The sequence below is a fragment of the Mya arenaria genome, chromosome 9, assembly GCF_026914265.1.
Source record: "Mya arenaria isolate MELC-2E11 chromosome 9, ASM2691426v1".
Classification (NCBI taxonomy): Eukaryota; Metazoa; Mollusca; class Bivalvia; order Myida; family Myidae; genus Mya; species Mya arenaria.
The window spans coordinates 23,763,272-23,782,845 of NC_069130.1; the positions used below are offsets into that span (position 1 = coordinate 23,763,272).

Consider the following 19,574-nt stretch of genomic DNA (forward strand, 5'->3'; position numbering starts at 1 on the left):
GCCGTTAAAGTAAATACGACTTGAATTAGGAATCAATTTACAATGAATGGAACACTTTATGTAATGGTCAAAGATTGTTAGTATGTACTTACAAAATGCAGTTTCATAACCATTTTTATTGTTTAAGTACAAACTAACAATCTGTTTTTAGTGATCTTCTTACTATTTTGTAAACTACCTACAAACTGGGCCATCAACTGTTGATATCTACCGCTTCACCTGTTTAAATATATATATCGGCTGACTGTCGATTTAGTGTAATAAATGTATTGGGATAATTGAGAACTACTGCCGTTTCATTGGTCGAACTATTATATTGACCACTGACATATTTTTTTGTTTAATAGGAGGATTTAGCAACACGCTGAGCATGCATTGTTTGGTTTGTTCCATTATTCTTATCATAGTTTAGACAATTTAAACATGTTTTTGCTGTCAATATATGCAGATATTTTGATGTTCTCCCCGGCGATATTTCCTTTATCGATTAAGAACTGGTTCAAAACCTTAACAAGAAGTGAGGATTAAATATCCATGATAGAATACCCGCCTTGTACCAGACTTGTTTACCATTTATTTCGCACGTTAAGTTATTTAACATACTGCTTTAAATTGAAACATTGTAAGATGATACTGTAATAATAGGAGTTAATTGAGAAACGATTCAATGTAGATCAAAAGATGTCGTTAAATATTTTCCTTTTGTCGATATTCTTGCGTGACAAGATTCGTGTTTTTTGTTGTTGAATGTATTAAATGTATAGATAAGTTAACTGAACTGATTTGACTTAACCCGTGGTATTATATCGCTACAATAGCGTCAATCAATGGTATGTCGCTTGTACAGCGATAAACCTATTTGAATCAAATTTGGCAATATATGATTAATACGTTTTAATGGCCGGAAAACCCGACGGAAAACCTGTTTACTAGAGCAAACACATGTACCAATTTACGCCTCTCATCAAATGATTCAACAGTCTAGATACATGTTTTTGATATACGTCAAACATAAATAAAGATTCCTGTATAAACGAATGTATTGCTTAGACTAATAATTAGGGATATTAAATTATCCTAAAGACCGTGACTACATGAACATTTTTATCTTGCTATCACCACTTCTGACGACTGGATAAAGGCCTCTTTGATATACCGCAGTAGCGCACACGGGACGCATGAATATGAATTAAATGTGAAAAAGTGCTATCTCTGTTGTTAAACGTCAAAAGTTAAGAACGGTGTATGTAGTATAAATGTTTCATACAAATAGTTTTATAATTTGTTCAATTAATTTTCATAATAACTAAAAAAAATAATAAACAAACTTTTAGTGAAAACAGTTATATTTCAGTTTATGACAGTGTCATTGTGTCGTACAGTAAACATAATTATGTGACTCTTTTGACTCAAAATACCACCATTACCAAAAAAACCACTTTTAAAAAAAAAAAGTAAATGAAAAATGAAGACTGATTAATTGCAATATGCACTTATACATTTCAAAAACCCTGTCTTTCTTTTTGTTGCTAAAGTGCAGCCCTTGGGATACAAGTTTATTTGATGCATATTTTTTAAGGCAGAGAATGAAAAAAGGACATTGGTTGGTGATACTATGTATGGTTGGTGATAATATGTATTAATATTAAATCATATTGGTTCTGCGATTCCCTTTGGTTCAAACATGGTCACATGATGTGTAATAAATATACGTATTGACTCGTAGGCGGGGCCTAAAACATTTATTGACCTGTGCGAAACATCTCACGCGCGAAATTGCCTGGGTACGAAACTTTTACGTCACAAAAGTTTCTTCCGTGTAAACAAAAATGGCGTCCGCCGAAAGTTTCGCTTGTTTGACAGATAAACAAAAACAACAGATACTGGAAAATAAAGATGCTGCGAAACCAAACAGATGCACTAAGGCAGCGGTGAAACGTTTTCAGGACTATCAACGAAGCAATAATTTTCTAGCCGTAATTGAAAACCTTCCATCCGATTATTTAAATCATTTGATTGGCGATTTCTATTTTAATTTGGAAGCCAGGAATGAACATCAAACACTGCATCCAAGTCAGTGTCAAAGGAACTAGAGACAGGGAAAATCAGCTGAGGAGCTTTAGCAGCCCATCTCAGACGATTATTTACAGAAGGCATATGAGTGCAGGATCCTTTTAGAACATAGCAATTTCATATAAGTAAAAATGTTGACATTCCTTAAGGTGTTTCTGAAAGAGGACATGAAAATCTTGCTGGATAAGCACGTAAGGACTTCGCTGTAACCGCAGACGAGAATGGAATGAAATATGTCTACCTGACGAAGGTTTTCCAGACAACAAAAAAACATTAAGAAATAAACTGTGATAAATTGTTTAAAAGTTCCATGTGTTTTATTATTCTTACTTTATATTAAATGATAAAACAATTTTTGCTCTTCCGTTTCGGTCGATATGGTGATTTATCGACCTGAAGAAGCGATATCAACATTGGGCTAAGCACTCTGTCAATATCGCTTCATCAGGTCGATAAATCACCAGATCAACCTCACTGAAGTGCAATACTTGTATATCTTATGGTTGGTAATAATATGTATGTGAACCAATTTTAAGAATATTTTCGAAATAATTATATTGACATTATCGTTGTTATAAACTGGTGGCAATCTGAACTTGTCCACAGTCTAAGAACTGAACTCATACGATTAAAAGTACATCTTTGCTGATAATCTTTTCCCTTAAACATGAACCGGTTTTATTTTGAAATCACGTACAAGGAAGCATTGATCTGAATAACGACAAGGACCGATATTTCTCGGATCGAAACGCTATACAACTGACCTTGAAAAGTGTCATTTAAGCATGTTCTATACATTGATGAAAAGTTCACAATTTGCTAGCAAAGATTTTTTTCTTTTTTTTAATGCAATCTTGTTGTTGAGGCCTTCAAATATTAAAATTCATCTATTTGGAACGACAATATCAAATATGAATATTGACGTTCGGTTTGTATGCACCGCAAGGGATTGTGACGTCATTGTTAATATCAGTATTACATTCCGATTAGACAAGAATTACGTCATTTCGACCATTGCTTATGTTACAACTATCGGCAGCTGATGTATACATATGTACAGTTATTTGTTTCAGTAAAGTAAAGATGATATTTCCTCGAGGAAAATATAACCTATTTAACAGTGAGTTTTTTATCTCTAGTTATTGTTGCCATCAAATATTGTTGTATATAAAACACGCCATATCCGTTTGTAGCGTCACACCACTTAGTAAATGCCGTCATTAGTATATTGAATGAAGATCAAAGTTCTACACTCTGTCATGATAATTTGTCTTGTGCGTTTATCATATGTCTCTGTGCATGTAGTATTGACCAGGTTAATGATGTGCATGTGTGGCGAACTTCATGTTTGACATTATCATTTTGTCCCAAACTTGCTACACTGGAGTTGAGAGATACAAAGATATAAACATTTTTAAAGTTTTTTATGAATTCCTTAATTATCACACATTAACCACAAATGCATATTTATATATTTTATATTAGCACCAGTTATAGGTTTGTTCGAATCATACGGTTTGGACCCGATTAAGTCCGCCTCTGGCCTCTTATTTTTAAAGTGGATAAGTTTTAGTCAGATGACCATATCTCAAGCGAGTTTGTTGTCAACCGGTTTCAAAGCAGATGATATGATCATACGTTCAACTACTTTAACATTAAGCAATAGTTTTATATACATCATTAACACTTTCGTCTCAAGGGGTCTTCTGGCCTTCTCAGCACACGAGATAAAACTCGTCCATACGCAAATGTGAACCAGATCTTAACAAGGAAGTGGACATTTTTAAGTTTCATTAGATTCAAACATATTGATGATACCTTACAATATGTGTTTCCTTATAAGGTACTTTGACACAAAACAGAAAAATCAACATTCAGGACTGTACCCGAGCATTTACAACAGAAGATAGTTTGATTCTGTTAAGAAACAGAACATATCTTGAAGTGTTGCGTCTCTTGTTTGGTGCTTGTTTCACGTCGATGAGTGTGTCTTTAAATGTAATTGTGGTGAAACTTTAGGATACTGGGTTTGTTTCTGTAGTTATTATTAATTAGTGTATTTCTTTGCAATGAATACATTTTATGATGACAATAACTGTGACAATTGTGTACCTAGTATTTAGAGCGAGATCTTCGTTAGTTGTCTGTTTGTCTGTTACTTTTTGTTCTCTGTGCTTTTTAGCCATTTAATTTTTACTGTAACATTTGACTCCTACGTTTCCTTTTATTATAAATACTAATCTGCGAATGGTACGACTTTAGATATATTTCCATTCAAATGTGAAGCCTATACTTATTTACCGTAAATAAGAAAATTAGATATATTCAAAGGGTAAATTCTTATTATATATAAACTTAAAATGTAATGAATACACCTTTTAGGCCTTAGGTGTTTGACTTTAGAAACAAAAAAAATATTAAAATTTAGTCCTTTCCATGCAACTGATTTGTTCCATAATAACATACAGTACTGATTACAAATAATAAGATTCATCTTGTTTATTGAAAAATATAACTCTTGACGTTCAGTTTGTATACATGGCAAGAGATTGTGACGACATGGTCAAATCGATATAACGTTCCAATTGGAAAAGATAGTCGTAATATAACCAATGGCAAACGACTTTACAATTATCGGCAGTTCATTTATACATAGAGTATAGTTATGTAGTGCATACTGATTATGTGATGACTTGCTTTATGTGAATTTGACAACTTTCCAAAGTTATGTGAACTTGTCAACTTACTCCTATCAAATAGATGACGATTTTTTATTTATTGAAAAAAAAAACTAGTTGAACATGCTATGTCGACTTCAATATTATGAATTATACATAACGTGCCTAATGAACCGACAAAACTTATGTCAACATATCCAGTTGATACCGACGAGATTATTTCATTTGGTTTCAGTTTGAATTACATTGGAAGTACAATTGTAGTTCAACCATATGTAACTTTTGAGAAGGGGAAAACAACTATTATGACTTGGTGATAACTTCATACGTTTTCACTTATGGTTAGTTGCTGTTGTTTTTTTATATTCGATTGGGTATTATCGACACAATAACATATACTCTGGAAAAAGCATATCCCGGGAGTCATTCCATTTAAAATATAGGTCATCAAAAACTGGACATTTTGTGAGAAGTTATTTTTCCTGAAGCAAATACTATGAAATCTTTGCAACATCAAATGAGATGGAGAGTGAGTTAAACATTGTGTTCTTTACCAAACATGTTAAAGCTGGTGATTGCTAAATTAGAACAAATTAAGCTAATATTGAATAATACTAGTACTTTAAGATACAAATCATATACTCTTTCTGAAGACAGTATTAAGATTCTGTGTGACAACTGTCCTTGGTTCCTGTTAGATATCAGAACCAGGTCTGATGCTGTACTTCAAAGCACAAGAAGGGTCATGACAAAATGTTCAATTCACGATATTTTCACAATATGCAACATTTCGTTTGAAGACAAGTATCGATATTTTCAAACGACCGTTACGATAAAACATACACACGATATTCATGATACATGCTCAATCTGCTTTAAATTATTGACGAATCAAGTTCAATAAGCAAACAATACAATAAAGCAAAACTATAGGTAATTTTCAATATTAGACTGCTATTATATATATATATATATATTAATCATATTTTTGCGACTGTCATGTGAGGTCACCAACCCATTCTTTGTTTGATAACAATCGTCGGACGAAATATAAAGGATGTATTATTTTGATTCAAGTAGGTATTCATGTGAAGCACAATCTATGAGGCTATCAGATAAACTTCATCATTGAATCATTAATAGCGAACCAAATGCCATGCCATGTTACTAGAACCCATTATTAATAATATAAACCAAGTAATTTTGTTATAAAAACTTATCTTCAACATTCGTGCAGACCAAACAAGGTATTAAACATACCACGTTACAGATAGATAGATAAAAAAACGTTTGCAATTCAATTGAAGCATGTAAGAGGTATATTTCCATTTAAAAAGACACTGTGATGAATATGCTTTTACTTAAAGGGATTCGCTCATGTTTTGTAAAATGCGCATTTTATGACAGAATCATGTATGGCAAATCATGTGTTAAAACTAAGATGGAACCCTTTAAAAATGTTTATGTATACTCAAATATTGTCTTTGAAGTATACGATTTTGAATAGCGTTAGTAACGCGATTCGACAAAAGGCTTAAGCGTGAACGGTTGATTGACATTATCACGTGATCCTACCGATATATATTAAAAAGGTTAAATTATACATCAACTTATGTAAGAGTCCTTGTGGGAGAGTGGTTTTAACCTGAATGTTTTGGTGTCAGTTTTCTAATGATTTTTTTGTGTTCCGGTGTGGGTTCGCTCCCCACTTTAAACAAGTTTTTTGTATACTTAAATTGTTTATTCTGCAATTTTGGTATGAAAGAGAGAACAAATTATAATATTAGTGTTTTCAGATGCATGACCATGCCCAAAAATTGTCCTAAAATATTGGCGAAACCATTTAACCGGGAGAGCATGTTAACGGAAGGTCTCAAATTTGACAATAATAGCAAGCTTTGAAATTGAAAGAAATACTTACATGCATTGCATTACTTTTTGTATAAATATGAGTGAATAATATTGAAATTCGCTTTGCATTAGTTTTGGTATAACATATGAGTGAATGATGTTGAAATTGACTTTGCATTAATTTTTGTATAAACTTAGTATGAGTGAAAGATGTTGCAATTGGCTTTGCATTAGTTTTTTGTATGAAATATGCGTGAATGGTGTTGCAATTGGCTTTGTATTAGTTTTTGTATTAAATATGAGTGAAATATATTGAAAATGGCTTTTAATTAGTTTGTGTGTGAAATATGCGTGAATCAGATGTTGAATTTTGCTTTGCATTAGCTGTTGTATAAAATACAAGTGAACGTAGAACTATTTTCAATGCAAAAGCAAAGGAATTTATTATGTCGCGGTACGATCTAAAAGCGTACATGTACATTGTTGCGCTGTATGTATCGTTGAAAGTCATACAGCACCCTCAGATATCAAAATGGCAAATACAGGGCCAAGCACAGTAACCATCATTTTCAACATACCCATGGGTCAGGATTCATACGCTTACAGCATTCACGACAAACTGCTACAGATTAAACAAACAAAGGCTTAAATCCATCTTTCGTTTCTTATTCATTTTATGGCAATGAACCTTGCATCTTCAGACTCCATTGATATATTATATACAAGGAAAATTGAATAGTTTTGAAGGCTATTTGTTCAAGTTGTTATTTGATTTATTGCATAGATATTGCTATTATTATTAGAAACGGATGGAACAAGAATAGGTGGTCTTAATATAGCATCGCGTATGTGTGTTTGTTTTGACATTTGACCAAACATTTATAATACCAAATTTCATAAAAATATCTCAACTGAGTTTTATTTATATTCAGAGTGGACCGAGTGGAGCTATTTCTACTTTTCCTGATTGGCGTGTGTTTTTTCGCCTGTGTCCAGACACCAAACAAGCCGATGATACCGAAAGGTGAGCAATTTTGTTTCAACATGCAAATAAAGTGGTGGGATATACTCTATCCACGGCGCATGTCAATAACCGGCGACAATGAGTGTATATACCGCTGAACTGAAGGTTTGGGCATATAGTTAGGCTTTTATCTATATGCATTTAAACTGAATATTGAGGCATGACGTTAGGCTTTGATACACGTGCCATTTAGCTGAACGTTGGGGCATGAAATTAGGCATTGATACACGTGCCATTTAGCTAAACGTTTGGGCATGAAGGTAGGCTTTGATACACGTGCCATTTAGCTAAACGTTGGGGCATGACGTTAGGCTTTGATACACGTGCCATTTAGCTGAACGTTTGGGCATGAAGTTAGGCTTTGATACACGTGCCATTTAGCTGAATATTGGGGCATGAAGTGAGGCTTTGATACACGTGCCATTTAGCTGAATATTGGGGCATGACGTTAGGCTTTGATACACGTGCCATTTAGCTGAACGTTTGGGCATGAAGTGAGGCTTTGATACAAGTGCCATTTAGCTGAACGTTTGGGCATGACGTTAGGCTTTGATGCACGTGCCATTTAGCTGAACGTTTGGGCATGAAGTGAGGCTTTGATACACGTGCCATTTAGCTGAACGTTTGGGCATGAAGTGAGGCTTTGATACACGTGCCATTTAACTGAACGTTTGGGCAGTAAGTTAGGCTTTGATGCACGTGCAATTTAGCTGAACGTTTGGGCTGTAAGTTAGGCTTTGATACACGTGCAATTTAGCTGAACGTTTGGGCATGAAGTTAGGCTTTGATACACGTGCCATTTAGCTGAACGTTGGAACATGAAGTGAGGCTTTGATACACCAACTCTAGGCTGAAGGTCGGGGTATGTAGTAAGGCTTTGATACACCGCCTCTAGGCTGAAGGCTGGGGCATGTAGTAAGGCTGTGATACTCCACCTCTAGACTGAATGTAAGGGCATGTACCAAGACTATGATCCACCGCCTCTAGGCTGAAGGATGGGGCATGTAGTAAGGCTGTGATTCACCGCCTCTAGGCTGAATATTGGGGCATGTACCTAGACTTTGATCCACCGCCTCTAGGCTGAAGCTTGGGGTATGTAGTAAGATTTTGATCCACTACCTATAGGCTAACGCTTAGGGGTGGTTGTAAGGCTTTGATACACCGTCTCTAGGCTGAAGGTTAGGGCATGTAGTAAGGTTTTGATCCACCGCCTCTAGGTTGAAGGTTGAGGTATGTAGTAAGGCTTTGATCAACCGCCTCTAGGCTGAAGGTCGGGGCATGTAGTAAGGCTTTGATCCACCGCCTCTAGGCTGAAGGTTGGGGCATGTAGTTAGACTTTGATCCACCGCCTCTAGGCTGAAGGTCGGGGTATGTAGTAAGGCTTTGATCAAACGCCTCTAGGCTTAAGATTGGGGCAAGTATTTAGATTTTGATTCACGTGTCTTTAAGCTGAAGATTGGGGCATGTCGTAAGACTTTAATTCACGTGCATTTAAGCTGGAGGTTAAGGCATGTTGTTACGCTTTGATAAAAGAGCATTTTAAGGTTGAGGTTGGGGTACATAGTCAGGCCTTGATTCACGTGCCATTAAGATGGAGGTTAAGACATGTAATAACATTCTATTCACGTGCCTGTAATGAAAAAGATTTGGGCATGTAGCTAGACTATATCCACGTACCTTTAATGGGGAAGGTTAGGGCATTTAGGTAGTCTTTATCTATGTGTCTCTGATGGGGAAGTTTGGGGCATGCAGTTAGGCCTTAAGCCACGTTACTTTGATATGGAGGTTGGGGCATGTAGTAAGGCTTTGATCCACATGCTCTTAAGCTGGAGATTGAGGCATATCGTTAGGTGCTTCGATCCATATGCATTTTTAATCGAAAATTGATGTACATATGTATTGTTAGGCTTTGAACCACGTGCTTTTAAGCTATAGGTTGAGGCATGTAGTAAGGCTTTGATCCACGTGTCTTTAATGGAGAAGATTATGGCATGTAGTTAGGCTTTGATCCAGTTGTCTGTAATGGAGAAGATAATGGATAATGTCAGGATTTAACTACATGTCTTAAATGGGGATTGTTGTGGCATTTAGTAAGGCTTTGATCCACGTGCCTTTAAGCTGAAGTTTGTGGCAAATAGTTAGTATTTATCCACGTGCTTTTAATTGGAATGTTTTAGGCATAGAGTTATGCTTTGATCCACGTGCTTTTAATCGGGAAGGTTAAGGCATGTAGTTGGGCTTTGATTCACGTGTATTTAAGCTTTAAGGTTGAGGCATGTAGTAAGGCTTTGATACAGGTGTCTTTAATGGAGAAGATTATGGCATGTAGTCAGGCTTTGATACACGTGTCTCTAATAGAGAAGATTATGGCATGTAGTAAGGCTTTGATACAGGTGTCTTTAATGGAGAAGATTATGGCATGTAGTCAGGCTTTGATACACGTGTCTCTAATGGAGAAGATTATGGCATGTAGTAAGGCTTTGATACACGTGTCTTTAATGGAGAAGATTATGGCATGTAGTAAGGCTTTGATCCACGTGTTTCTAATCTGGAAGGCTGTGGCATGCAGTATGGCTTTGACACACGAGCCTTTAAACTGAAGTTTGAGGCAACTATTTAGGCTTTATCCACGTGTATTTAAAGGGGATTGTTGTGGCATGTAGTTAGGCTTTACCCACGTGCTATTTATTGGCAAGATTGAGGCATGTAGTATGGCTTTATCAACATGATTTTAATTGTAAAGGTTGGGGCATCTAGTTAGGCTTTGATCCGCGTGCTTTTAATTTGGAAAGTTGAGTCATGTGGTTAGGCTTTATCCACGTGCCGTTAATGAGTAAGGTTGTTCCATGTAGCTAAGCTTCATCCATGAACCGTTAATTGGGACGGTAGAGGCATGCAATTAGGCTTTATCCATGTGCTCTTAATTGGAAAGGTTGAGGCATGTAGTTAGTCTTTATCCACATGCTTTTAATTGGGAAGGTTGAGGCATATAGATAGGCTTCATCCACGTTCTTTTAATTAGGAAAGTTGAGTCATGTGGTAAGGCTTTATCCAGGTGTCTTTAATGGGGAAGGTTAATGCATGTAGTTAGGCTTTTTTCCAGAACCTTTCATGGAGATGGTCGAGGCACATATATAGGCTTTGGTCCATGTGCTTTGAATTAGGAAAGTGGAGGGCTGTAGTTTGGATGTATCCACTTGTTTTTAATTCGGAAGGTCGTTGCATGTAGTTCGGCTTTGATCCACGTGTCTTCAATGGGGAAGGTTGAGGCACGTACCTTTAATGGGGATGGTTGAGGCATATAGATAGGCTTTTGTCCACTTTGTCCACGTGCTTTGAATTAGGAAGGTTGAGGCCGGTAGTTAGGCTCTATCAAATTGTTTTTAATGGGGAAGGTTTAGGTATATAATTAGTTTTTTTCCACGTGCCTTTAATGGGAAAGGTTGTGGCATGTAGTTAGACTCTATCCAATTGCATTTGATGGGGAAGGTTCAGGCAATTATTTAGGTTTTATTCACGGATCTTTATTGAGGAAGGTTGAGGCAGGAAGTTACTTTGATCAACGATTTTTTAAGCTGCAGATTAAGGCAAGTGGTTGTTTTCTTTGTGTTTAATGGGGAAGGTTGTGGCATGTGGTAAGGCTTAAATCCACGTGACTTTAAGCTGACGGTTGTGGCATATAATAAGGATTGATCCAGTTTTCTGTAATGGGGATGATTGTGGCATGAAGTTAGGTTTTAATTCACGTGGGTTTAGTGGGGAAGGTTGTTGCATGTATTGAGGCTTTGATACACGTGACTGTAAGTTTAAGGTTTATGGCATGTAGTAAGAACTTTTCAAGTTGTCTGGAATGGGGATGATTGTGGCATGAAGTTAGGCTTTGATTCACGAGTTTTTAATGGGAAACGTTGTAGCATGTAGTTAGGCTATATCCCCGGGTCTTTAATTTAGAAGGTTGTTGCTAATAGGAAGGCATTTATTTACGTGCGTTTAATTGGGAAGGTTGAGGCATTTAATTAGGCTTTGATCCACTTGCCTTAAAGCTGTAGGTTGTGGCTTGTAGTAAGGATTTGATCCACGTACGTTTAATGGGGAAGGTTGTAGCATGAAGTTGGGGTTTCATTTACGTGCATTTTAGCTTAAATTTGGGGCATGTAGTTAGGCTTTGATCCACGTGCCTTTTAGCTTGAGGATGGTGCGTGTATATAGGCTTTGATTGACATACCTTTAAGCTGAAGGTTGGGGCATGTACTTAGTCTTTGATTCACGTGCCTTTAACCTGAAGGTTTGGGCATGTAGTAATTCTTTGATCCACGTGCCTTAAGCTGAAGGTTTGGGCATGTAGTTAGTCTTTCATCCACGTTCATTTAACCTGAAGGTTGGGGCATGTAGTAAGTCTTTGATCCACGTGCCTTAAGCTGAAGGTTGGGGCATGTAGTTAGGCTTTGATCCACGTTCATTTAACCTGAAGGTTGGGGCATGTAGTTAGGCTTTGATCCACGTTCATTTAACCTGAAGGTTGGGGCATGTAGTAAGTCTTTGATCCACGTGCCTTAAGCTGAAGGTTGGGGCATGTAGTTAGGCTTTCATCCACGTTCATTTAACCTGCAGGTTGGGGCATGTAGTTAGGCTTTGATCCACGTTCATTTAACCTGAAGGTTGGGGCATGTAGTAAGTCTTTGATCCACGTGCCTTAAGCTGAAGGTTGGGGCATGTAGTTAGGCTTTGATACACGTTCATTTAACCTGAAGGTTTGGGCATGTAGTAAGTCTTTGATCCACGTGCCTTAAGCTGAAGGTTGGGGCATGTAGTTAGGCTTTGATCCACGTTCATTTAACCTGAAGGTTTGGGCATGTAGTAAGTCTTTGATCCACGTGCATTTCAGCTGAAGGTTGGGGCATGTAGTAAGTCTTTGATCCACGTGCATTTCAGCTGAAGGTTGTGGCATGTAGTAAGTCTTTGATCCACGTGCCTTAAGCTGAAGGTTGGGGCATGTAGTTAGGCTTTGATACACGTGCCTTAAGCTGAAGTTTTGGGCATGTACTTAGTCTTTGATTCACGTGCCTTTAACCTGAAGGTTTGGGCATGTAGTAATTCTTTGATCCACGTGCCTTTAAGCTGAAGGTTGGGGCATGTAGTAAGTCTTTGATCCACGTGCATTTCAGCTGAAGGTTGTGGCATGTAGTAAGTTTTTGAACCACGTGCCTTTAAGCTGAAGGTTTGGGCATGTAGTAAGTCTTTGATCCACGTGCCTTAAGCTGAAGGTTGGGGCATGTAGTTAGGCTTTGATACACGTGCCTTAAGCTGAAGTTTTGGGCATGATGTTAGGCTTTGAAACACGTGCCTTTAAGCTTGAGGATTGGGCAAGTAGCTCGGCGTTATCCATGCGCCTTTATGTCGAAGATTGTGGTATTTTTTAATATTTTATGAACGTGCCGTTACGCTAAAGGCTCGGGCCTGTAGTTAGACTTGAATACACGTTCCTCAATTGTAAAGCTGAGGATTGTGACATGTATTTAGGCTTTGATCCACGTGACTTTAACTTGAATGATTGTACATATAGTTAAGCTCTGAAGCATGTGCCTTTAAGCACGGACACTGTTTAATGTTTTGTAGCTCGGCTTAACGATGTAGTTACCATTATAAATGACCAGCATTAAAAGCGCACCTTTTTCAAAGCATTTAAACAATGTTACGGAAAAACGTCTGAATTTTAGTAATTGTTTAAATTAAATAGAGGTATTCAAACGAATATACTGTATCATAAGTAAAGTTTAGGGCAGCCTTAGAAAACAAGTGTCAGATATGCATGTATAGAGCATTTAAATCATACGTTTCATGCTCAATAAACGACGGTCATTTGCTCTGCCAGTTATACATAGGCAACGTTCAAGCTATATTTTTACTGTTTGATCACTTTGTAATCCCTTTTTAACAAATATAATTTAACAAGAGGCGCCAAATAAGGATTGTTATTGTGTCGGACATATAGAGAATGATTCTCGGAAGACGGGATTTTTACTGCCCTCGATTTTCTTCAAAGGATGTTCGCATCCTAGAGTTCAATTATCAATTAATACAAATATGCAATAAAATAGTATACATATAAGATCGTTAGGCTTAACTGATTTTGCTTTCATGCCTTTGTGTGAAATAAAGAGTTAATTAAGTAAAATAACAGCAGTGGTCATATCAATTACTTTCCCTTGATCAAAATGAAACCAGTAAATTATGTCAAAAAGAAGAAAAAATATCTTTAAAAACGATGGAATATGTTTGAAAAAAAGTTTTGATTGAAATTAACAAAAACTACCGTTCATTAGGGAAATGTCAACATTTTCCAAACGTTTTTTTAAGCTGAATGCTGGAACATTTGCTTCCGTGCAATAGTCAAATATTAGACGAAAACAAATGTTAGTACGTAAATTCGATGTTCTAGCATGTATTTATTATCTTTTCATAATGTCTGCATTTGAAATACCAACTTCCGGTGAAATTCACACATCAATTGACTGATAAACGAAAATAGTTCAAAATACCCGCCTACCCGTCATGTCAACGACAACCGGATTTTCAAACATAATCATTTTTTAAAAAAATCAAAAACAATCTTATAATTCCGAACTAAAAATTATAATACCGAAAATGTGAAAAAATATTGATTTTTTTTATAGACATGCACTTTGTACTGTATAATATACTAACATGGTATTAAACGTTTTGCTACCAGGGTCACGTAATCATCTAATTACTCAGTTCAAATGAACTTCTGTAGATTAAAAGCCATCGAAATTTAAGGGTATGATATCTATCTTCCAAACACTCCACCTTAGCCCGCGAAGAAATTCGCCTAATCATCTTCTCTGACGGTGTTAAAAGTAAATGGCAGATACACATATTTCTCCCAGCCCAGATAAGTAGATCCAAATATTTGGCTATGCTGGAATGCCAGGGGAAAAAATAAAAAAGGTTCCCGTATTGAACTACTTTTGCATTGTCATCACGCAATGACCTCTCTTGTTGAAGACCGTCGTCTGTTTCACCATGGAAACCTTGTCTTGTGGTAATATATAAAGCCAAATAAATCATTTATCGCCTCAAATGGCACCAAAAATGTGTTCACGCTGCATTCAAAAAATAAATCTGCACTATCCTCAGAACTAATTAAATATAAAGTACTATTTGACTATTTACATATTTTGAAACGCTGCGCACATATTTATGACAACCACAAATTATCACATCTCTCTCTCTCTCTCTCTCTCTTCTCTCTCTCTCTCTCTCTCTCTCTCTCTCAAAAAAAAATGTAAATTTTAATTATAAAAAATTCAAGTTAATGAAATGAAATGAAAATACACTTAGAAAGATAGTCTAAACTATCATCGATCTAAGTAAAGTCAGATTCAGACTTATTTGTTATTCCAAAAAAATCAAATAAAGCATTTGTGTTCTTAATTTTTGCCACTGATCACTGGAGCTTCAAAATTATTATTTACAATATTAGACTCTGTCAAATGGAAGAAGACTTTACCCCACCCACAAAGAATAAATGACATTTCCAATTAATTTCTCATTAGGGCTCTTTTAAAACCATTTTTATATTTTAATAAAATACAATAAGTATAAAAATAACACTTACACACAAATAAGTGGTAAAATTTCGCTCTTCATTCTGTCTTTGGTCTAACATATCTCTTGGTTGTTTTAACATCTTCTTGGTCGGCCATGATGGACTATTTTCTTACGACCCGTTTTATATCCGAGGCCATATCTTGATACTAGCCGAGGAGTTCCGATTGCTGGTGCATCCGTGGTATGGCCCAATTCCCCGCTATATTCGGCGCGGAAACAAAACCAGCACATTCACAACCACATTAATTCGACAGTGCGGAACCACCTGGAAGGTAAAAACACGGCTCATTTCCCCCGCTATCCTAGTATACCCCCTGACCTGGGGGTGGTTTCGTGGTAACAATTGACCAACGCATACACGCAACTGAACGAAAGAGTTACATTTGAATAAAATAATCCTACAAATAGCCTCACAAACGATCGATATACCGGTATATATGGCTATAGAATTGTGGGATACTAACGATACAAACGACCTGGTATGTGTATATGTGTATATATATATATGGTATATATATATAAGTAAAATAGCACAAGGATACTTATAGGTGTGCGTACATAAGAAAATAAAACAAGTAATTTGATAGGATAATGTTCTTTAACTGTATTCATGCTATTGGCAGGTTTAAAGACGCGCACCTCAAAGCTTTTGTTCGGGGTGGAATATGATCTCACCGTTGTGTATATAGTTGTGAAGATTAGTAAATATTATATTGGCATTCCTTGAGACCGTTTCTTTCACATTAGGTTTGCGGTGTTGGAAAGAATAAAAGCTTATGATTCACTATTCGATTTTGTGAAAAAATATAGGAATAACATAGATTGTTTATAAGGTACGTCATCATACATTTTATTAGGAATCTTATTGTTTATATAGTTAAACAAATCAAAATCATGCACGCACGCACGCATTTTTATAACATATGGTTATTATCACACACGCACGCACGTACCCATTTTTCATAACATATGGTTATGTTCACGCACGCACGTCCGGGGCATCCCCCCCCCCCGGATTTATTTTCCAAAAAGCGATTTCCTGCGTTCTGGAGTATCTTTGGTGGAATTAAATACAGAAAAATGTTACAGAAAAATATAACATTTCAACAGTTTTAGTGCTATAACTTTTAATAGAGTTAACGGTTTACATAAATTCAGACAAAACAAATGTCACTTAGAAGAAATTCACTGTCACAATCATATGAGGCTTTGTTACCAATACCATGAACGTCTCACATATCGTCACTTTAATTTTTAAATGCCAGTGCTATGTGATGGTGTCCTGTGGCATCCCACAACTTATGAATTTGTTTAGGGTTAACAGAAATGTTGTTCCTGTGGACGTTGGCAAGTACCAAATCATTAAGTCGTGAGACACCCATTGATGTCCGACTCCAGGTCTTAAACCGCCTCAGTGAACAGAAACTCCTTTCACACGTGCAAGAACCAACAGGCAGACACATAATTAATTTGAATATTCTTGAAAGGTTGGGGGAAAAAACTTTCGTCACATGCAGCTGCACCTTCTTCCAGCGTCATGACTTCGGTACAATTTTTGTTTCAAAAGGTCCATCGCATTACTACCTGTTTAAAATATCCAGGGTTCGGCTAGTCATCTAGAAATGCCTCCTTTATTTGATCTGTTAGAGCGGAGTCAAGATTTTGCATATGTCCAGGAAGAAGAATAGTTCCCTTAAGTGCGCTTTCCAGTTCAGCAGGGAATCGTGTCTTCATGTGTGAAATCATGTGGTCGAGGAATGGAAAGTAATAATTCAATCTGTAATGGTCTTGGACACTGGTTTTATCCGAAGATGAATTTGCCAACTGTTATTGGCTTTGACGGCACAACTTCAATAGATGCAGCAATACTTACTGCACGATTGTACAATTTGTCAAAATTATCCTCATTTCTTATATTTTGGAGAATTTCTGAATGATGTTTTGTGCCTCAGTGTGCGCCTTTAAAAGGTTACACGAATTTTCCTGAAGGCTGACAGACGGCGGGCGAACAAACCCCAGCGTGTACTGTGTAATTACAGCAACTACAATAGTTTCAAATCGCTGCATAGCGTTCATATAACTTGTTGCATCATGTGCAGATTGGCCTGAAGATTCATCAAGCACTTGTTGTAGCGCATCGTATATCTTGTCATAATTTACAATTAGCGTGCTAATTGAGTCAACACGTGAGAGGACGTGTGTCCAACAGTGTTTGCAAAGACTCGCTTTGACACGTTGTATAGTAGAGTTTCACGTTCATGTTCTTCTTCTTCTTCAGTCAACCCAGCTAACAGATCAGACAGTTTGTAGAGTTTATTCTATTACATTTAATATCCAGTTCTTTTTTTTCAAATATAGACGTTTTGTGTACATTAAGGCAAATGAAGAAAGTCGAAAAAGTTATTTTAGAGCTATAGAAATTGTTGCATGCCCCAAAAAACGAGGCAGCTGCCTCGGTGTGCTTCAGTGTACCTACGGCACTGTTAATTTAATACTGTGTAATTTTAGTTATATTTCATTTAAACATATATATATATATATATGATTTTAGTTGAATGGGGATTATTGAATAGTTATTGAAACTGCAATGATGGTTAATGTTAAAGGTATGACCTGGCAGGGACGAACTGATTGATATAGGAGATATATAATGTAGCTCTGTCAATGTTGAGGGAAATTGTGTTTAGAAGATTTTGAGCCGGCTATACTAAAAATATTTTTACCTGTGTATTGTTGTAGTAGTACACCATAAGTAAGTCTCTCGCCCTCACATTTCTCGCCTAACGATCATATCCTCATTAATGTGCATACCTTGTCATTATGAGCTGAGCTTCATCCTGCATAAACATGAAAAAAAAAGCAAAATAACCTGTGTAAATAACATTTTCTGTCGTGTAAAATCATGTACTGTAACATATTTGAAAGAAATAAAGGTACTCGTTTCCCAGTAAATGTACTAGCTTCAAACCGAGGCAACATAGGTTCGATACCCAGCCTGGACCCATGTGAGTTTTGATGGTGGTCAACTAGCCGGACAAGAGTGCGTTCTCTGGGTTCTCTGGTTTCCCATTTCATATACCAAACTCTCGGGCAAAAGTGTGGCTACAGTGTGATTAAGTAAAAGTTCATATAATTTTCTTTTCAATTGTTATAAAAATAAATAAGTTGAAATTAAAGCTGCACTGCCAAAGATATAGCATTTTTACGTTTTTATTTTTTGTCTTGGAAAGAGCAAATGTTTGTGTAAATATCTGCAAACCAATCTTATAAGATTGCTGACAAAAAGTCAGATGGTAGATTTTCATATTTCCATTCGAAAATCAATGTTTTATGACTTAAACCATTACTTACGTTTTAAGAAAAATGCATAAAGATCAGTTTTTGAACTTAAATATAAAAATCTGCGATCCATTTTTTGTCAGCAGTCTTATGTAACAGGTTTCCATGGATTTTCACAAACATTGGCTCGTTCCAAGACAAAAAAGTTGTCAAAACGGTCAATATGTGAGAGTGCAGCTTTAAAGGCACTAAGTACTCTGATATGGATAAGTTGGTAAATATATATAAAAAAAATATTTTTATTGGTTTATCGTAATTCAAACCTTATGAGAACTGATGAAAGATTCCATACCTGGAATACTATGCCTGGAATTGACACCTTTGTTTTATCTGGTGACTGGAGAGCCATCCGTAGGAGACAGTGGCAGACCCATTGAGGTTAATAGCTGCTTGCTCAAGGAGCCTTTGCAATTCAAGCCCACTCAAAAAACTTTCACCTATTTCTGTTGATTGTACAGAACATTCAACTTTAGACTTGCTTAATTTGATCTCACCATAGACATTTGGCAAGATGATATTATTGCTATCACTAAATGCCATCTGGGCTCCTGTGGTATATCGCATTCCCACAGGCAGCATCTTTTAACTCGGGTATAGTCCAAGTGATTTTTTTTTCAAATGCTTCTTTGATGAAGGTCATCTGCAAAAAAGTATCTTACATTTTAATGATATGGTTTAGTATATTATTCCAATTTAACAGCACAATGAATTCTTTATATGAAAAGTGAGGGATCTAAGGTTCATAAGTAGTGCAACAATACTGAGCCAAGAGGCATGTCTGAACTCACTAATGGGATGGGTAATGGAGGGGAGGGATGTCCCCATCCTCACGTCGAGATTTTTGTAGTACAAACGCTGTGATTTCCTGCATTCTTAGCTAAACGAATATGCTCAATTGTTGTTTTCATAATTTTTATTCAACTTTTTGTATCCCTCAGTTTGTTTTATTAACAAAAACATGTTAGCGAGTAATAATG

The 19,574-nt window shown here is 36.4% G+C and overlaps 1 protein-coding gene across 6 annotated transcripts in view; it reads left to right on the plus strand.

Moving 5' to 3' along the window:
- The window catches only part of LOC128202698 (mitofusin-1-like), a 90,909-nt gene that overhangs the window by 3,294 nt on the left and 68,041 nt on the right, over positions 1–19,574 (plus strand). For 4 of the 6 annotated variants that reach the window (XM_052903765.1, XM_052903766.1, XM_052903760.1 and 1 more), the window contains exon 2: positions 7,535–7,626. In XM_052903765.1, coding sequence (XP_052759725.1) covers positions 7,614–7,626 — 13 coding nt within the window. In that variant the 5' untranslated portion in view covers positions 7,535–7,613. Of the gene's footprint in view, positions 1–7,534; positions 7,627–15,965; positions 16,092–19,574 lie in introns of those variants that run through there. The other 2 variants (XM_052903761.1, XM_052903764.1) reach the window with 1 other exon arrangement.